At 34.6% G+C, this 21,125-nt stretch overlaps 1 protein-coding gene across 1 annotated transcript in view; it reads right to left on the bottom strand.

The window, feature by feature from the left end:
- btaf1 (BTAF1 RNA polymerase II, B-TFIID transcription factor-associated) overlaps window positions 1-21,125 on the bottom strand; it is a 53,919-nt gene that overhangs the window by 12,194 nt on the left and 20,600 nt on the right. The window contains exons 13-26 of the mRNA XM_056470407.1: window positions 19,667-19,791; window positions 19,306-19,426; window positions 17,702-17,806; window positions 17,468-17,617; window positions 15,025-15,167; window positions 13,286-13,460; window positions 10,821-11,024; window positions 7,885-8,317; window positions 6,576-6,763; window positions 6,340-6,493; window positions 3,429-3,538; window positions 3,136-3,337; window positions 807-955; window positions 478-630 (exon numbers count right to left, since the gene is read on the bottom strand). Of these exons, the coding sequence (XP_056326382.1) occupies window positions 478-630; window positions 807-955; window positions 3,136-3,337; window positions 3,429-3,538; window positions 6,340-6,493; window positions 6,576-6,763; window positions 7,885-8,317; window positions 10,821-11,024; window positions 13,286-13,460; window positions 15,025-15,167; window positions 17,468-17,617; window positions 17,702-17,806; window positions 19,306-19,426; window positions 19,667-19,791 (2,412 nt within the window). The remainder of the gene's footprint in view (window positions 1-477; window positions 631-806; window positions 956-3,135; window positions 3,338-3,428; window positions 3,539-6,339; window positions 6,494-6,575; window positions 6,764-7,884; window positions 8,318-10,820; window positions 11,025-13,285; window positions 13,461-15,024; window positions 15,168-17,467; window positions 17,618-17,701; window positions 17,807-19,305; window positions 19,427-19,666; window positions 19,792-21,125) is intronic.

Below are 21,125 nucleotides of genomic sequence, written 5' to 3'. Positions count from 1 at the left end.
GGTGTTCTCCTCAGGTGTATGATGAAGGTGGTCATTTAGGATTATTCTGGAAGGAATTATATTACGACATGCATTCTCACCCTGGATGTAAAGTCTCAGTTTTTATTATTTTCTTTCGTTTTTGTGTTATTTTTCATTTTATAATCTAGCAACATTTGAGTGCCATGTATAGTTAGTACACCTGAGAATGTATGTCACTTAAGGTCACATACATTCAAATGTACCTTGAAATATTGTATTCAATTGGGTGTTCACAATAAACAAAATTAAAGAGAGAAAAAAAAAAGGCAAAAGATTCACTCACTCTCACAGTCCTACGGCTTTGTACCTGATTATCAGGGATCACCACAGTGGAATGAACTGCCAGCAAAGATTCAAATTCTTGCAATTCTTTCATATTACAGTATTTCCCAACCCTCAGGCTCATTTCATTAATTCATTAAAAGAATTCCTGTGGATTGTGAAAAGCAAACACACCTGCTGGTATTTCCTGAGCTCTGCTTTGATGGGCACAGGAATCTTGTAGTTTTCCAGTTTCCTTCCATCCAGCAGCTGCTCAAGAAAGTGTCGTTCTCTGGCCTTCTGCCGAATGAGATCTTCAGACATCGATGGTGGGTCTGGGATTCCAGCCTAAAAAACCAAGGGAAAAAAAAAAATTATGCAAAAAATGTTGTGTAATGGCTGTGCTGGTAAGTATTGAGCTTTATCTGCACCATAATAAAAACAGATATGCCCTAAACCTCTTTCTTCATTTGAAAACTACAAAAAGCAGGAATACTGGATTATGCTCATTACTGAATACTCACCTCGAGAGGAAGCAGTCGAATCAGAGTAGCAAAGCATTGTGTGGCCATGAAGCGCACGCTGTCACAGGGGTCACTCATACGACCCAACACTGGGACCACCAGCAGCACGATGTAGGGCACAATATCAACATCCAACTGCTCCATTACACCTGGACTCTGAGCTCAGGGATAACGCACATGTTCTGAAGGCCCGTGTTCATCAGTCACAGGTTTATACACAACTGAACAGAGATTTAAAACATAACAATTGAGGTCTTTGACCTACAAGACTACATTTATATGACGTGACATACAATATACCAGTTATTTTTACATCTTAAAGTAATGCATATATAAATGGCAATGCAGAAAATTATTATTATTGTGAAAAACAGAGCTGCTGAATATTTCTTGAAACATTTTTGAAAATAATTTTTATGTTTTTTTCTATCATTCAATGTCTTTTTGCAGAACCAAAGTTATAATTTGAACAATTCTAGATAAACTGATAACCAGTTTTGTTTAGTTTCTTTTCTTTCTTTCTCTCTTTCTTTAAATCGAAATCAAGACTCACCCGTGATTCTGACAACTTAAAATAAATAATTTGCTGACATTTACAACATTTTATTTGGTACAATAAATATATTTTATATTATATAATAGAAATGTAATTATATAATGGCAATGCTGAAAATTATTATTATTGTGAAAAACAGTGCGGCTGAATATTTCTTGAATCACATTTTTGTAAATAATAGTTTGTTTTTTCTATGATTAAATGTTTCTTTGCAGAACAAAAAGTTACAATTTGAACATTTCTGGATAAAATAATAACCAGTTTCTTTCTTTTTTTTTTTTTTTTTTTAAATGAAACATCAAATCAAGGCTCACCCATGATTGACAACTTAAAATAATAAAAAAATTATAAGTTGCTCACATTTACAACATTTTATTTGGTACAATAAATGTATTATTTTTTATAATATATACTAAAATGTAATTATAAAATGCCAATGTTGAAAATTATTGTGGAAAACATTTTTGTGAATAATAGTTCAAGACTCACGCATGATTGACAATTTAAAATTATTTTGCTGACATTTACAGCATATTATTTGGTACAAAAAAATATTCAATTATATATGCATGTATTATTTTAAAACGCCGTTTGAATAAATGATTTTCTAACTAACCCAAAAGTATTATTGAAGAATCTCTTAAAAGTATGAAGAATGATTTCTTGTCCCCACCTATTAGCATAATGTTATTGCTACAAGCTTCACCTGAAGTCCCAAGCTGCTTTCAAAAGGTGATTTTAATCTTTACCATAAACATTAGTGTTTATATCCAAACTATAAAGGCTGATTTATACTTCTGCGCCAAGCACACGTGTATGCATTTGCTCCAGTGCAGCCTGAGCGCGGTCGCATAGCCCTCGCCGTAGCTGACCTCTCAACAAAATGTAACTACACGTCGCAATGACACGTAGCGCAAGCTCTGTAATTGGTCGGCTTGGTAGCAGTGACGAGCGTGGGTGGTGCTGAGAGCCACGAGCCCAATGGAGCGAATGTTTACAAGTGTCGACTCCCGTGAAGGAGCTCCAGATGAAAACTTGTTTTAGGTTTACCTTATAATTAACGTTACTGCATGTCCACCAGTTCCCACCTCAGAATCAGCGAGTTTTAGCTACTTGTACATTAAGGTAGCATTCAAAAAATCATGAAGAAACTCTACACATAAAAACCTCACTGCATGGGTCACGCCAATCACTCGACGCAGATGTATAAATCAGCCTTAAATCCCTTATCACATCACCTCTCTGACAATCTAAATAAAATAATACACTGAAATAATAATAAAGGTTAAAGAGACTAAAGATTCTTTCGTTATTATTTCATAACTATATCATATTAAACGCAAGATATAAACGTACCACTGTGATCGAAGAGTTTTAATAAACATGCAAATCTCAAGCGTTTGACTCGAGATCATAGTTTTTTCTTGTAACATTTTGAAATAATGGTCAATTTGTTAAAGCTAATGCATTTACTAACATGAACATTTATTTGTTATAGCTGGTTAATGTTGTTTAAGGTAAATAACATTAGTTAATGCACTGTGAGTTAACATGAACTAATGATAACAAGCACAACTTTGGATTTTAATGATCCATCAGTTAATGTTGGACTGATTAATAAATGCTTTACAAGATTATTCACTGCTTAAATGTTAGTAAATAAATTAACAAATGGAGCATTATTCTAAAGTGTTACTATTTTGTTTTAAATAACTGTTTGTGCCAAGCCATTTTTGATTCAAGAAAACAGCAATATTATGGTGCAGAGGATACAGGCCAGGGCTTCAATGGCTCCCTCCTGCTTGGTGTTGTCATCAATAGCACCCAACCAGGGCAGCACCTGCTCCAGAAACACATTCATGGTCTCCATTGTGGCGATCTTGCTGAGCACGCCAACACAGCGAGCAGCCATATGACGTACAGCAGTATATGGATGCTGCAGACAGGTGCACAGCAGAGGCAGCTGCTCCATCAACTGCAGATACAAAACAACAGGAGACTGACTGTAAGAGTGCATGGGGTTTTAGGCAAGCTGTTGTTGAGTGTTCGAGGAGTGTTGCACGTACTAAAGGGATGAGCTCTTGTGACATGGCTCCTGCTGTGACTTCAAGCACTTGGAGAGAGTTTACAAGATCCTGAGCAACAGAGTCGCCCTGCTTCAACAACTGGCTGGAATCTGCAAACACATACAGACATAAAATAAGAAGTTTGGGAAAGAGTTTAAAGGAACATTCCACTTAAATTAAAAAACAATAATAATAAGTCAGTAAGTACATGTGTAAAGCAAGTCAGTAAAAGTAAATAAGTCAGTAAAGAAAGTCAGCAAATCAATAAAGCAAAATCAGTAAAGCAAGTCAGTAAAGTAAATAAGTCAGTCGGTAAAGTAAACAAGTCAGTAAAGCAAGTCAGTAAGTCAGTAAAGTAAATAAGTCAGTAAAGTAAATAAGTCAGTAAAGCAAGTCAGTAAAGTAAATAAGTCAGTGAAGTAAATAAGTCAGTCGGTAAAGTAAACAAGTCAGTAAAGCAAGTCAGTAAAGTAAATAAGTCAGTAAAAGCAAGTCAGTAATGCCGAGTTCAGACTGCATCATTTTAGCCCCGATTTTGACTCGCCGTCAGGTTGAGAAATCGCCGACAAATGCCTGAAATCACAGGCAAATCGATGCTCGTCCACGTGAGTAACAATCACACAGTGTGAACTATCAAAGACGCGATCTGAGAGAATCGCAGATGAGTCGCCGATGCCTGTGAGATATTTGGCGTGCTAAATATCTGGAGCTGTCGGCGATTCAAACCATGCTGTGTGAAATGAGTTTCGACTGAAAATAACATCGGCGATTGCCTACAGCCAATGAGAGGGTAGCATTCACTTGTGTGTGTGTGTGTGTGTGTGTACCTGCAGGTCAGCAGGAGGTTGAGGTAGAAGTTAAAAGCGCTCATTTTCGGTTTATTTGGACCCAAGAAATGGAGGGAAAACTAGTGGAGGTTTGACAGGAGCACCAGTGTCTGTTTGACGTTTCATACAGAAAGTTAAAAAAGAAAGTTGAGGAGAAATTGCTAATTCCCTTCAAACCCAGGTGAGCTAATATGTACATTTTTTACCCTATTAAAGGCTTCTTTCTCGTTATGTAGTTAACAAAAGATATACTACGTGTTTTTGGCTGTGAGCCATAGTTTGGACGAAGTTGTTGGCGATTCTTCCTATTGAAAAGTCATGCAGTGTGAGGTCCCTGTCGCCGATCCATCTTGCAGTGTAAACAAAGCAGCGACAAAACGCTAGCCCAGATAGTAATCAGCAAGTCAGTAAAGTTAAGTCAGTAAAGCAAGTCAGCAACTCAGTCAGTAAAGTCAGTAAATGTATCAGTAAGTCAGTAAAGTAAATAAGTCAGTAAAGCAAGTAAGCAAAGTAAATAAGTCAGTTAAGCAAGTCAGTAAAGTAAATAAATCAGTTAAGCAAGTCAGTAAACCAAGTCAATAAAAAGTAAATAAGTCGGTAAAGTAAATAAGTCAATAAAAGTCAGTAAAGTAAATAAGTCAGTAAAGTAAATAAGTCAATAAAAGTCAGTAAAGTAAATAAGTCAGTAAAAGCAGTAAAAGCAAGTCAGTAAAGTAAATAAGTCAGTAAAAGCAAGTCAGTAAGTCAGTAAAGTAAATACGTTAGTAAGGCAAGTCAGTAAAGTAAACAGGTCAGTAAGGCAAGTCAGTAAAGTAAACAGGTCAGTAAGTCAGTAAAGTAAATAAGTTAGTAAGGCAAGTCAGTAAAGTAAACAGGTCAGTAAGTCAGTAAAGTAAATCAGTTAGTAAAGCAAGCCAGTAAGTCAGTAATGTAAATAAGTCGGTAAAGTAAATAAGTCCGTAAAGTAAATAAGTCTGCAAAGTAAATTAGTCAGTAAAGCAAGTCAGTAGAGCAAGCCAGTAAGTAAGCCAGTAAAGCAAGCAAGTAAAAGGCTCATTTTCCAAGTCCCCTGGAGTTAAACAGTTTTACCATATTTTAAATCACTTCAGGTGATCTCTGAGTCTGGCAGGAGCACTTCTAGCTTAGCATTGATCATTGAAATGGATTATACCAACAGTATCTCGTTCAAAAATGTCAACAAATGAAGTTGATAACAGTCAAGACTCCTTTTAGATTCAACTCAGTCACTGAGAAAAACTGCTTAAAGATCACATAAAACCTACTTGTGGTTGCCAGATTAAATCTTTAATAAATGCCAATCTTCATTCGAATAGAAGATTGAATGGAGATGAATTCAAACATGCATGCTTTTAAAAAGTGGTCCTTTTTCCCCTTCGTGCTTCCTCATAGCTGCAAGAATAAGATTAAGGACATGTTTTCTACCCTCTGTTTTACTTTGAAGACAGCTTAAAATGAGGATTTAAACCTAAAAATTTGGCAACCACAAGTAGGAAAGTTTGCAATAAAACTGTAATATTTTGTCTTTAAAGTTCGCTAAAAAAATAAAACTTCTGTCCTCATTTACATGTCTGAGTTTCTTTTATTGAGAAAGAAAGAATTTAGGAAAAAATACTTTAACTTGTCATTGACTTCCATAGGATTTTTTGCTTTTACTAATGGATGTCAAATGGCAGCTTTTTTGACCAAATATTCTTCAAGAAAATCATGTTTTTTGTTAAACAGAAAAAATAAACTCAAACAAGTTCAGGCCCAGTTAGACTTGTTGGGTGAACGATCCCTTTGAGAAAATATTTTGGTCAAGTTTTTAATTTTGAAAGTTTACATAGTTTTTTTTTTCCTCAACAACATTGCAAGTGAATATATATTTAGTCTTTAGTCAGTTTACTTTAGTCAGTTTAGTCACCCCAAAAAAGGGTGTCAAATAAAAGACTTTTTTTGCCTTAGTTTGCATTAAGAAAAAAAAGCCCACCACTACAAAGACCTACTCGCACAATTCTCAAGCTACTTTCCTTGAATGTCAAAAGAAAGGTCAAGATGAGCAAAATTAATTAAAGCGAGCGTACCAAATTCATGAGCATGCAGTGCATTCCTCAATGGGCCGGTCATAGACTCCCACAGATAAGGCAGCGTTTTTGTCAACTCTTTGCTGAAATGTCTGGCAACAGTCATCAGGCAGAACTCTGCTCCTCTCCTCTGGATAAGACACGGCTTTTTGCTCTAGTTTAATGTTCAAAAGACATTGTTAAAATCAGTTATATGAAGAAAATACAGTGAAGCAGTGGATATCTTCTGTAAATACCTCGTCTGTTTCTGTGCTTATGCTGCCCCCGACGGGCAGGTCATTGTTGGTGTTGCTTTTAGGGGTTTTGGGGGTCGGTCCTCTTTTACTGGTGATGGCAAACGCTGCTTTCTGATGCCGGTACAGAGTGATGATGCCCTTTGTTTTGTTCACCATGTGATGCATTGCATCCTTCTCTGCCACTGATGCTGCAAGAGTAAAGACACAACTCCTTTAAGTCCCATGAAACGACTGGGCTCACTTTAGAAACATTAATAGTACCATATTTCTAAAAATAAAATAATATTTTATATTCTTAAATATAATAATAATAATAATAATAATAATAATAATAATAATAATAATAATAATAATAACAACAACAACAACAACAACAACAACAACAACAACAACAACAACAATAATAATTCATAAAAATAATAACAAAATATTAATATAAAAATATTAATAATAAAATATTCATAAAAAATATACATTCATTTTTTTTAATCATCAAAATAACAACAACAACAACAACAACAACAACAACAACAACATAATCATAAAAATAACAACATAATAATAATAATAATCCTAAAAATAAATAATAATAATAATAATAATAATAAAAATTATTATTATTATTATTATTATTATTATTATTATTATTATAACATATTCATAAAAATAACAATATTAATAAAAATAATAATAATAGCAATATATTCATAAAAAAATTTAATAATAATAATAATAATAATAATAATAATAATAATAATAATAATAATATTAATAATAATAATAAACATATTCCTTGAAATAAAAATGGTAATACATTGCTAAAAATAAAATGATAATACTACTACTAATATTATATTCTTTAAAATAAAATAACAATAATAAAATTCTTAAAAATAAAATATTAATTCTAAAAGTAATAATAATTTCATAAAAATAATAATCAAATATTAATAATAAAATATTCCTAAAAAAATTATAACAATTTTATATTTATTTAAAAAAATAATAATAAAAAAATAATAATATATTCACAAAAATGATAACAAAATAATAATAATAATAACATTAATAATAGCAATAGATTCATAAAAATAAAAAATTAAAAAATTAAAATAATAATATTGATAATAAAATAGTTAAAGTAAAAATTTTATTAGCAATTAAATGAAAATAATTAAAATGATATATATTTTTATAGTATTTTTTATTGTAAAAAAAAAAAATTTAAATAGATTAAAATGAAAAAAATTAAATATTCAATCAAATTAAAAAAAAAAAAAAAAAAAACGAGCTAAGGTCTTTGTCTTACCTTTACTGCTCTCCTGTATTGGAGTGCTGGCTGGTGGGACGGGACAAGCAGCACTAGGTGTGAGCATGGGGTCCACACACACTGAACTGCAGAGATTCTTCACGATCTTGGCATTAGGACAGGGAGATCTGGCAGCACACAGCTGCAGCAGATGTGCGATGTTGGATGCTGCACAACCCTGAACAAGGCTGTTCTCCTCCCGCCGGGCAGCCTCCATCAGGGGCCGCACCACAGGATTGAGTTTATCAGGCAACATCCCCAAGCCCACCACAGCGCAGGCCGTGAAGGTGTGCACTCTGAGCTGCAGCTGCTGCCACTCGGCGCTGGTCTCACACACTGTGGACTGAGCCTGAATTCGCTTGCTGTCTAGCGGCTGGAACTGACGAGACTTCAGGTTCAGAGTGGAGGTGCTTTCAGAGAAGATGGTGGTCACCTGACATTTAAAACAAACATGAATAAATAGTCATTAGCTATTTTCACACAGTGATACCAGTAAATATCTGGAAAATTACCAACGGAATTTATTATTAACCAGAAATGGCCTCTAAACGGCTGCGCTTGTATTTGTGAACATAGAAGGGGTCAGGCTGTTGATGATTTCACTTTTATTTAAAGCTTTAGAGTTCCTACAGCTACTTAGCCCCAGAGACATCTGAAGGCAGAAACGCAAACTGCAGCTAAATGTTTACACATTTGACTACATTACACATTCTGTTGATAGATAAGTATTGTGAACAACTTTGATGAAAAGATGTGAGGAACACTTTCGCATGTCGAGATGTACATATATATGTGTGTGTGTGTGTGTGTGTGTTGCCGCTCACCGGCTGCTTCACGTGCACACAGTCAAGCAACTAAAGCAGAGCTTGAAGGTAAACAAACGGCGGTTTATCATAAGCATTTTAGCGATAATTGTTTACACAGTTGGCATTAAGAAGGAACATAGAAACATTATCTGACTAACATCTAGCAGCTAAATGTGTCTGGAAAAATATTCAAAAGCTTTTATTTTCATAAACGGCGAGGATGTGAATGCGCCTGAATGTTGTGATTGGCTGGAGTAGACGTTCACGTCAGCGCGTTCTAATTGTGAATGTGCTATTTTAGGCAATTTTCCTTCTGCATTCACACAGAGCAGCATTCAGTCAAATTACCCGTAATGTTACAACTTCTCTTTCCGGAAAATTGCCGAAAGGAATTCATCAGTATTTCCAAAAAGGGCCTGTTCACACAAGCATACCAGAAAAGTCTGTATGTGTGAAGGGTCTTTTGAATCGTCCAGATAATTAATAAAGTAGTCCTTTTAAACACAATCAACAAACGTTAAATAGTTGCATACAGTGCATGTTTAATAAACAGATATATTACATAATGTTTTTAAATAATATAAAATATATTTATTATATAATATACATTAGTGGTGGGCCGTTATCAGCATTAACGTGCTGCGTTAACGCGAGACTCTTATCGCACGATTAAAAAAATATATATATCGCCGTTAATCTATTCTCAAAGTTGGGTTGGGGGCTGGGTCTATTCTACGCAAGCTATGATGACTTTCACCTTGATATTTTAGCATGGACGTATACCTGACCGGTGAGCAGTCTGAAAAAAAAGTGCCCTTCTGAATCAAATCAGTAGGATGCCTGACTAACTCATGAAAATTTCATTCATGCCCTGTGACAAACTGGGGTATTAGACGCAAATAAGGAGTAAGGAGTGACAGTGTTATGGAATTTAATAACGCACGCCAAATGGAAAGAAAAAAAACTTCCGCATTTTGCGGTGTGTGTGTGTGTGTGTGCGCAGTGCTTTACTAACAGCCTTGTGTGCGGATCATGTAGGATTTTTCACCATATTTTCCGACAAGAAGATAATAGTTTTACTGTGGTGTTTCCTTCAATAATGCCACTAATATATGGATTCTCCACATCTTAATTCCATTTCTGTTTAGTTCAGTTATGACTTTAGTCAGATTAAGGTGAAAAAAAAAAAATAAATATATAAAATAAAATTGAAAAAAAAAAAGCTGATTCGAGCTTATGATGGCCAAAATTCATGTTTAACTGAATAAACAGTAAACACAAGTACATCTTATTGAACATCATTTATTTAATCACCAATTATCATAGTAGATCAGTTTCTCAAGCAGTTTGTGATGCATTTTGGAAACAGGAGATCAGCCCCTGGTCTAATGCGCCACCTGGCTTGAGAAACCTGTTCTCAAAGACTTATTATTTGGGTAGCACACATAATCTGAATGCCTTCGGCAGAATTTAAATGACCCATTTTTATCTAGATTTTGAAAATTAACCTATTCCCACCTATAATATACACACATATATATAGATGTAATTAACTAATTAATTACATTACATTATTTATAATTATTATTACTTCTACTCCATAGTTCATAAAGCATTATATCCAACTATTATTAAAGCAACTATATTTACTAACATCTTACGAATGTTACGAAAATTTAAATAAATCATCTTACTATAGTAATTTTATTATTATGATTTATTATTATTATTATAACAATTAATCATATTTATATATAATAATAATCAATTATAATATTTTCTACATGACATATCTTTATAATTTAAATATTATAACCAATATTCACTAGTATAATTATAGTATTGTATAGCTATGGCAATTATTTTTAACAACTTTAGATATTACATTTACAGTAACACTCAATTTTACATACAATATCTGTATTATATACATTCTATTTAATGTTATTACTTTACTATATTAATTAACAGGATGGAATATTTATTTTACTTAAGTTATTGTTATTATTATCATCATCATTATAATCATCATCATGAGTTTGTAGACCATTCTGCCTTGTTAATAACCTGGGACCATAAAAGACCATGCTATGCAACTTTTGTATTGTTAAGAATATCTATTGGACTAACCAGCTCATTGGCCTGATCGATGGTGAAGACAGTGGAGTTGATTCGTTCTCTCACGTCAATGTGGGCATCAGCCAGCAGCGCTATGAGCTGTTTGCATTCGTTCTGCATACGAGTGAAAGGAATGGCGATCTCGTCATAGTAGAGCTGCTCTGACAGGATGACCAGCAGTCGGGGCTGAACCACACTAGAAAGCAGCTCACATTCCTGCAATACAAAACAGCATATTAAAGCAACATATTCAGAATGTACTAATATTTATCATCACACTTCCCCAGTTGACCGATTAGCCTATATTAAGATTTGGTATTTAACAAGACCATACATAGTCTGTAATTGTTCTTATTTTGTATTCTATACTACTGAGTATTCTTATTTCCCCTCAAAATAAAATAGATTTGTTTAATTAAAAAAATTAATAAAAAAAAAAAAAGAATTTTTTTTTGCAAGTTTACAAATAAAAGAGTAAATAAAAGATAAAAAAATGAAAAGATCCCTTTAATTCAATATTTCCTCTTTCCAGTAGTTTACTGTGTATTAGAGCTGATGCCAACAGAACAAGCTTCTGATATAGTCCAAAACAACATTCCAGGTCTTGTTAAAAGATCCTACAAGTAAACATCTTAATTTCTCAAGTTTTATGCAGCTAAAGAGGTCTCGAATCCACAATTCATGTGACGGAGGAAAAACTGTTTTATATCTGGGAAGAATGGCTCGTCCAGCCAAAAGTAGAAAAAGCAATAACCTGGCGAGATACAATAGTCAAGTATACTCTCTTTGAAATGCCAAAAAGGATGGTTAAGAGGTTAGGGTCTAGATTTATGTGTACTAGCTTCATTAATTGTATCAAAAACACTGGACCAGAAATTTTGGATGGTTAGCAGAACTATATGAAGATTAGGAAATGCTTTTATACTACCTGTTTTCCAAAGTGTTAAATTTAAATATGCAAATATGGCATTATTTTATTGAACATGCATTAGTTTGAATACATTATATCACAAAAATGTGAGCAATAGATGAAGTCGGGTTCAAAATTCTGCTTACAACAGAATTTAGTTTTACAGAATGGATATTGAGGGGAAACTCTTTAAATGCTGTATATATGCTCCAGTTTCCCCTACAGTCCAAAGACATGCGGTGCAGGTGAATTGGGTAGGCTAAATTGTATGTAGTGTATGTGTGTGTGAATAAGTGTGTATGTGTTTCCCAATGATAGGTTGCAGCTGGAAGGGCATCCACTGCATAAAACAAATGCTGGATAAGTTGGCGGTTCATTCCGCTGTGGTGACCCCAGATTAATAAAGGGACTAAGCCGAAAAGAAAATGAATGAATGAATATTCAGGTTATTGAGTTATTGATGAGTATATCCTTCTGCAAGATACAAGTTAGGTGCTGCTGAAGTGTAAATGTATAGCTCAGGTCAAGCCAAAATGAAAAAGAACATCCTTTAAAATATGCACTGTAGCTGAAACCTAGAGACACAGACAGACACACACGCACAAGTTATATTTCCATGGAAAAATGCTAATTAAATTTATACGCAAAACTGAAATGTTGCATAAAAGACTTGCAAATAAAGCAGCGTTTCCATCCAATGAGTCAAATAGAACAAAATAGTCACTTCCTGATTAACTGGCGCCAAATACCAAATATAAAAACGGAATTTGCTGCAATAGTAGCTGTGCGAGTCTTTTCCTTATTTAATAAATTACTTGCACCTCAGAAGACAAATACCATCACGCAGTAAACGTGCAGTGGCAGTTGATTGCATGACACGCTGAGCACAGATGCTCTTGACAATTCTGGAGGTAATTAATAATGTAATAACACTAATGCTGAAATGGTTAAGGTGTTGTAGAATGGCCAAAACAACATTTCAGATGTTTTATAATGTGCTCAGTCTGCTGATTTGTCCATTCACACACATTTTTAACACCACATGATCCCTTATAACAAAATCACTTTTTTAATGCACATACTAGAATTTGTTGTTGTTTAGGTGCATCTTTTCTTATCGAATGGAAAAAAAAGTTTCTTATTTAGTTATGCGCATGTTTATGGACATTTTCAAAATTTCTGCGGATCTAGGCATTTCCAAAAAACATTTTTTTTATGTGGATATCCAAAATACGCATAAAAATAGGTGGATGGAAACATAGCTACAGACAAACAGACACAAGCTTGACCTTTAAGATTAAATAAGATACAAAACACACTTATTCAAAATTCACACGTGTTTATTTTATGTTTTCTTTCTATTAAATGGAGAGAAAAAAAAAAAAAAACAATGCCAAAACGATTGAAACTCAATTGAGTTGTATGGAAAGTATAAAATAGAATGAACACAAAACAGAATATAATAAGAATAAAATAGAATAAAATAAAATGGAATTAAAACAAAGAAAATAGAATAAATGACTAGAATTGAAAATAAAAAATAGAATAAAGCCTTTCCAGTTCTCACCTTCTGAAGGCCGGCCCACTCACAGATGACCATGGAAACTGCAATCCGCTGCAGGGCTGATTTGGAATTGAGGTGGAAAAGTAAAAGTTGAGCGAGAGACTCGGCAGGACGGAGCTCTAGAGAAGAGCTGTTCAACCGTGGGTCACATATACAACTGCACAGCGCCCCCAAGAGCCTAAGATGACGAAAACAATTCACACTCAATTATGGCACTTATGGAAACAGAGAGAAGTTAGTTTAAAGCTGCAGTCTGTATGTTTGGCCTCAATTTTAAAAACCGCAATGTCAATTTGAAACCAGCAGTTACAAGCTAATTGACCAACTTAACATGCATTTTGCGCATTGGTGTGGATGAATCTAATGTTGCAAGTAGTATTTGTGAGTATCAGTAGGAGCAATGATGTGAATCCTGTACTTCACAATACTTCATTTGAAAACAACATATTAAAGTTTAACATAACACGTGTGACATTTAGCATGTTTTAGAGTTAACCGATTATTTTTTCCAATCGCATCTCTAATTGTCCTTATGCATAGATGAATACAATAGATACAATGACACAAATTAAACAGTGCTTGCTTTATGGCTTTCTAGGGAGTCTTACAGCATTTATGTACAGGAATTCATTGTATGAATAACTAAATAAAAGCAATCTTTGTTAAAGCTTGCTACTAACTTTAGAATTTCTTGTGACCAAATGGTTTAAGTACTTGAAATCATACACACTCGCAGGCCCTAAAAACAAATCTAAATGAGAATCTTTTATTCTATTGGGGTTCAACTTTGTAATGACTCAACAAATCATGAGCTCCGAACTGTGAAAATTAGATATTAAAACAATACATTGTGCAGCCCTACTAGCCAGAGTAGTTTTATATACAGACCAGGATTATTAGAGTTTTGCATTATTACAATCGGTTTTTTCCAATATTTTTTTTTTATTTACTGTACATTTTCGATTAGTTTTAGTTCGCTTCATCAATGGTTTAGTTAGTTTTCTTATTTTATGAACACTTGTAGTTTTTATAAAGTTTTATATAGTTTTACATTTCAGTTTTGATGATTCTAGTTTAAAGGAGCTAACAGTACACATGCAGTGTCCACCAAAGCAAAGTTTAGTGTTTGCACAGCTTACGGTAATTCTTGTGCAAACCTCTTAGTATTAGAATTAAAATAATTCTTTAAATAAACATTGAACCCATAAATGCAGCTTAAACAAATGAAAGCACATATTATGAAGAATTCAGACAAACCTGTTTATCTGCATGTAGTTTACAATTTTGGCAAATTAAGAAAAATGTTAGAACACATTAGAAAGCTACAGGAGCTTCCCTACACCGATGAAGACTCACAGGCCAGATTTCCAAACACCGAATGAGTGCTTATTAATTGCAAAAAATTACTAATTATCTTACGTCAGTCAGCTTTTCAGTGACTGTTGTTAGTTTCAGATTTTCATTTATTGTGAATTTTTAATTTTCAGTTAACAAAAAACGTTTGACGAATAGCTTTAGTCTTTGTTTTTGACGCAATGACAAGTGGAGGAAAAAAAAAAAAAAAAGCTCCCAGCACCACTCTAAATAAAACATCATTATAAATCGGGCTGAGGTTAGGGCTTCATTTCGAACACAGGCTGATTATGTAGTCCCCCCAAAATTGATTTGAACATTCATATCCAAAAAAAAAAAAAAAAAAGTGTTACAGACTGCAGCTTTAAAACATTTTCCCTCCCACGCACTTCGCAGCCATAAGACGTGCACGTGTCACCACATAGTCTCGCGTGGCAGGCTCTTCTGTGATAGTCTCGGCTCCGCCAATGTATTCCTGGACTGTTTCTTTCACTGGAACAGATCCCTGTCGGGCCTTTCCAGAAGCTTTCTCCTGTGGATGAACAGAACAAGTCTCAGTGTGAATCTGTTTTTGGATGAGTGGGAAGTGTGAAGGTTGTAGGATGGATTAGTTTCTGACTCAGAACGGACTGTAGGTGGTTTGTAGGCTTGTTGTCTCAGACACTACACAGAAAAACACCCAATCTGTGGAGCTCCAATCAGAGGTGTTAATTCTCCATTGTTATTTTAGAGTTATGTTAGTGGTTACAGCGTTTCCTCTAGGATTTTTTTCCAGCTGTGGTGGCATGCCTTTTTTTACACAGATCTAGTAAATACCTGTGGCATTATTTCAATGACAAATGTGAGCGCAGTATTACAAGATCACATTCGCATTTATGTAATAGCCTACAAGCATGCGAATCTCTTTGCCTGTGCGCCGACTTCTGCTCGTGCACAAAACTTCTTGCATGCCCCCTCAAATATACGCTGCTGAAGTGCAGATTTTCTTGTGCGCTCTTCAATAAACGCTGCTTAAGTGTGATTTAGTGCATTTATGTAACAAGTATGTCTCCAACATTTATTAGATTTGCTAGGAATATTTATGAATGTCTCCAATAGACCTAGAGAGCAGTATTAACGCGTCCTGAAGAAAAGTGAACTGGCTATATGTCATGTTTGCTGGCCTCACGCATCAGCACCTTTCAGTCAGTCACCACGCAACCTTAAAGGGCTAAACAAATAACGCACAGAACTACTACTGTTATAGAAAAGTTTGCGCTGTTATAATTCACTTACCTTTTAATTTGGTTTGGTGCGATTATCACCCGCTATTTAAAAAAAAAAAAAAAAAAAACCCAGACTGAATGTGTTGAATGAGAAGCTGTAATGTAGCCGTGGCAGGATAAATTTTGGTGTGGCGCCCCACCATGGAAGAATGAATGTAGCGGAAACCATGGGTTTTTCATTTTAGACAAGCAGAAAATTTGTATCACATGCACAAGGGGTGTTAATCTATGCTGGTCTCACGGTTTAAGTTCTGATTATCATGTAATCTATTCAATTCAATTTGATATCACTGTGCATCACAATGCATTGACAATACTTTATAAACAATTTTGAATTTTACTTCACAATAATATAATTTTGTCTTTAATATAAGCAGTAAGAATATATATACACCTACATTTCCTCCCTAGAAATGAAATAGGGGTCTTGGGTTCAACTGTCAGTGACAGACAGGGTTTCACCAAGCTAAATTATAGACTTTCAGACATTTTTAAGACCATTATGAATTAAATTTAACAGGGCTAAATGCTAAAAATTTTTGAATATCCCAGTTAGAAAAGGTTTACACTTTCCCTACCAAAAACTGACTAAATTTAATACGTTTAATAATAATTGTTTGATTTTTTAAATTAATTTTTAAATATATCTATTCACAGCTCCTTTAACCCTTACCAAGAATAGAACAAAACATAGCAGTTAAATACTTCAGTCTATAATAATACAAATGATTTAATAATAAAAAATACAGGTCAGTATGCTCAGCAGTAAATAAATGGAGAACTTTTAAGAAGATGTTACTGCAAGTAATTAAATGCATTTTTTAAATAAATTGTATTGAGATGGATTGTTGATGATTGTATGGGTGTTAATGGTCAGATTGGGCAGCTATACATGAACAAGAGAAAATTAAGACTTATTAAAAAAGATTGAAGACCTACAACACAACATTTCAGTACATTTAAGACTTTAAGGCCTAAAATTTAGCTTTTGAGATTTAAAATATTTTACGACCCCACAGATACCCTGGAAAGACTGTCCCAGAAAAAGCACAAACAGTGATTTGTGCACGGTTGTGAGCTTTAAGTAATTGGAGCTTTTTATTCACTCACTTGCATCTCGACTCCCTCCCTCCCATGATATGCTATCACATTAAATGACATCAGTATGTTATAATTGGTTATGATCTATTACTGAACTAATAGCAAATTATCCACATTGCGATGCATCAAAGAAACAGTTCATTTTGACACCAAAAAAAAAAAAATTTTTTTTTCCATCCCAAACTTTTTATTTAGATTAGTACACTTTAAATGTTAGTTTTTTGCCATTGCCACATTTTACTCTAGTGTTCAGGGTCACATGATCCTTCAGAAACCATTCTCTAACAGACAGCAAGTTTGAGACGCTATATTTTTCAGTGGCTCAAATAGCACAGCATGGTGCTAGCAATGCCAAGGTTGTGGGTTCAATTCCCAGGGAAACCAAGTGCTAAATATACATTCTAAGCAATGCAAATCACCTGCCAAACGCATAAATGTGAAATGTTCTTTTGATCTCCACCCTTACCTTAAAGCGAGCTTTCACTTCCAGCAGCATGTTGGGGTCTATTGGGATGTGTGGCGCTTGCATCATCAAACAGAGCCACGCACCCATCCAAGGACAGCTGGCCGCCACCACATATTGCTGCGGGGCCTGACGCAACAACTCTCTCCACACCTTCAACATATTAATAAGCCATTTAACATATCAATCAGATCAAATATTCAAAGAGCGGGAGAGAGAAGAAAAAAAAATGTATACCTTCTGTATCAGTTCAAGTATCTCCTGGTTGCTCTCCAGAATGCAGGACTGAAAAATGTGTCTCAACATGTCCTGCATGATGGGATTCAACCAGACTGCACAACTCTGGGGGGAAATCAGAGCAAGACATTAAATACTTGAAACGGCAAACATAAAAAGCTGCGTAAATAACTCTTATTTACAAATCTACTTTTATGTAGGGTTAGGAAACTGGCTCAGCAGCCAAAACAGACCTCTGTAGACTACAGCGAATAGTCCAGACTGCTGAACGAATCACTGGCACTACCCTTCCTACACAAGAACTGTACTCTTCCAGAGTGAGTAAAAGGGCTCGCAAAATCAATCTTGACGCCTCACACCCAGCACACTACCTTTTCGAACCGTTACTGTCTGGTTGGCGTTTCAGAGTACCAAGCACAAAAACAGCCAGATGCAGGAAAAGTTTCTTTCCTCAGGCCATCTACCTCATGAACCGTTAATATTCCCCTACTGTGCAATAAACACACGCAACACTTCTCATACGCACTTGTACAAAGCACCTTATATCAATAAACAATGCAATACTTTCTCCATTCACAGCATCTTATAACCTGTATATTTATAACAAATCCATACAAACAATTCAACATCCAGATTTTGTTAACTAATTGCATCTTTTTAAAAGTTTAGCGTCTTTTTTTCATATTTATTTTGTGTTGTCACTTGTCACTTTATGTACACTGGAAGCTTCTGTAGCCAAAACAAATTCAAAGTGTGTGTGAAGCACACTTGGCAATAAAACTGATTCTGAAATCTATTTTTGGTTTATTTTACGAGTGCCAAATCAGTACTGTAACAATGCCTAAATGGTGCTTGAACTTCTATTAAAAAAGATGCTGTATGATATATATTAAACTTTTAATATTTCATTCAATTAAGTTTAAAGTATTTGTAAACATAAAAATAAAATTAACAAACCTGCTTATATTCAGAAACATAACCATATAAATACAAACTTTCCTGACTTTATGTCCTGACCTACTGTGATCTAAATAATGGAGAAAATAATACATTTCACTATAACTGTTTCACTTTGACAATATTTGACATTGCAAGTTCTATGTCATTGCATGTTTAACAACAGTTAATCGATTAAAAACGTCTTTGTGCTCATTAAAAATCATTCCATCGTTTATTGTCTTCACCGTTCAGTGCTGACATCTTGTGAACAAAGTACCACAAAAACAATTCAAAGCACGCGTGCAAGCTGCTCATACATCGTGTTAACATTTTTTTCTATTTTAAAACTTTTGGCTCTTGATTTCCTTAAAGTAGAAAAGCAAAATAGAAAATAGCATGTTTCCAATCCTCTACTAATAATAAATAACAGCTCAGTTATTAAAGTTGCAACAAAATTAGGCAAACAATATTATTTGGGCGCTGATACTCCTTTTCTAATCACTTTCACTTTTTCTTACTTGCCTCCTTTGTGTAACTCAAACAATTGAGCATGGGTTTGATTTATAGGCACCTTTAATAAACAAGTACTACCAAATACATCATGCCACATGCCAACATTGAAAAAAACGTGGATGTATTTGACAACTTCGCAACGAATATCTAACCTGGTCAGCTTTGGAAAGCAGTGTAAAGAGGGTATCAAGTGCGGCACGACGAACAGAAGCGATGGTGTGTCTCAGGAAAGGCCACACTCGAGGAACCAGCACTGTCAGAGACTGTTGTGTGCTGGGAAAGGAAAAACAAATCAAGGTGTGATTTTTCCCATGTATTAGTGTTTATTGCCATATCAAAAGCAAAAACAAATTCAAACTCACAAACAGATCCAATTCGCAAACGCTTTAAATAACACGTCAACAACAATAAATACATGAAATAAGACAAGAATAAAAGATTTACTTTTTAATAAAATTTCACTTATATTAGGAAATTTGGTGCTCGTTTGAGTTTTGAATAGAGAGATCTCACCTGCACTGGCGCACCTGTGGGTAGGTGAGCAGGGAGGACAGGAGGGTCATGATGCTGTTAGTCGAGGCTGTGAGATCGTCCAGCTCCAGCAGAGCATTCCACAGTGTGTCCACGATGAAGGGCACCTATTCAGTACACAAGGAGGTTATAAGATGCTTTTCATGCCAGGTAGTTACAACAATTAAAGGGGAACACTTTAGAATAATGGTCCATAAGTTAATGTATTTACTCACAATAAGTTTGAATAAACTTGAAAAGCATTTATTAAAATCACAGTTCAACATTAACTAATGCATTATTTAAATCCCAAAGCTGTGCTTGTTAACATTTAATGCACAGTGAGGTAACATGAATTCAAGTTATTTAACGTAACATTAACAAATGAAGAAATACAGTAATAACTTTAATATCAATTGTTTGTTCATGTTAGTAAATGCATTAACTAATGGATCATTATTTTAAAGTGTTACCGAATTAAGTCATAGCTACAAGGCCACCAGGTCCAATAGTCTAATAACTAATTTCCCCCGGATTATTTTCCTGGTTGCATTTGCACCATCACTATAAATAAAAAACAGGTGCAGCATTAAACATATTCAACAACAGGAGGACGCCATAATCAAACACGTTTTCGCTGTGTGTTGTGCACTTCACAATAATAAAGATGGAATGCAGACATATAAGTTACGTGACCCAACCAACAACAAAAAGACTAAATCATCTATGACATCTCGTAAAGCTACATATCACTGGGGCTGAGAAAAGAACACAAAACCAACAGGTAAATGCCATTACCATTAGATTTCAGGATGTTTATGTTAATACTGTGCCAGTATTCAAATGAAATGCATTTCCCCGAAGTCAGAGTACATTTATATCACTGTAGTTCATGTTATTCTGGATTTGACCCTGCTCTGAAGTAGCTGCTCGTTTATTTCCCCATAATGGCGTTCCTTAAATTTAAACAATTTCCAGTTCCTGCAGTGCAAACACCCTAAAAAGCGCGAGGGAGTGTTTCTGTGAGTAATTCTAAGAACAGTGAAAAAGTTCCTCAACTGCAAATTCCCCTATAGATGTACAGTAATTAACAGAATATGGGCTAGATGTTGACTTTACTCTCCAATGTGCAAGTAAGCTCTTTTCTGTCGTTTCCGCACAGGCAAATGAATCGGAATTACAAATGACAGAAAACTGTACAAATTTACACATCGGGCACCATAAAAAGCGGTTTTCAATGGAAGTGAATGAGACAAGGTTCTAATGGCTGCACCCGCTCTTACGGGAAAGAAAAAAGCCCTAGGATTTAAACCAATTCTTTTTCAGGGGAAAAAAAAGTTCCACACCAAAGTAGATGGAGTTTTACAGGCATGGACAAAATTGTTGGTATCCTTCCATTGAAAAAAGAAAAACTAATTACTGGAAAAAAGTAATGATTAAATTAAAAATGACTGAAAATAAA

This window comes from Danio aesculapii, chromosome 13 (assembly GCF_903798145.1).
Source record: "Danio aesculapii chromosome 13, fDanAes4.1, whole genome shotgun sequence".
NCBI lineage: Eukaryota > Metazoa > Chordata > Actinopteri > Cypriniformes > Danionidae > Danio > Danio aesculapii.
The sequence above is the reverse complement of the archived record's forward strand: the minus strand, read 5'-3'. Positions and strand labels throughout refer to the sequence as shown.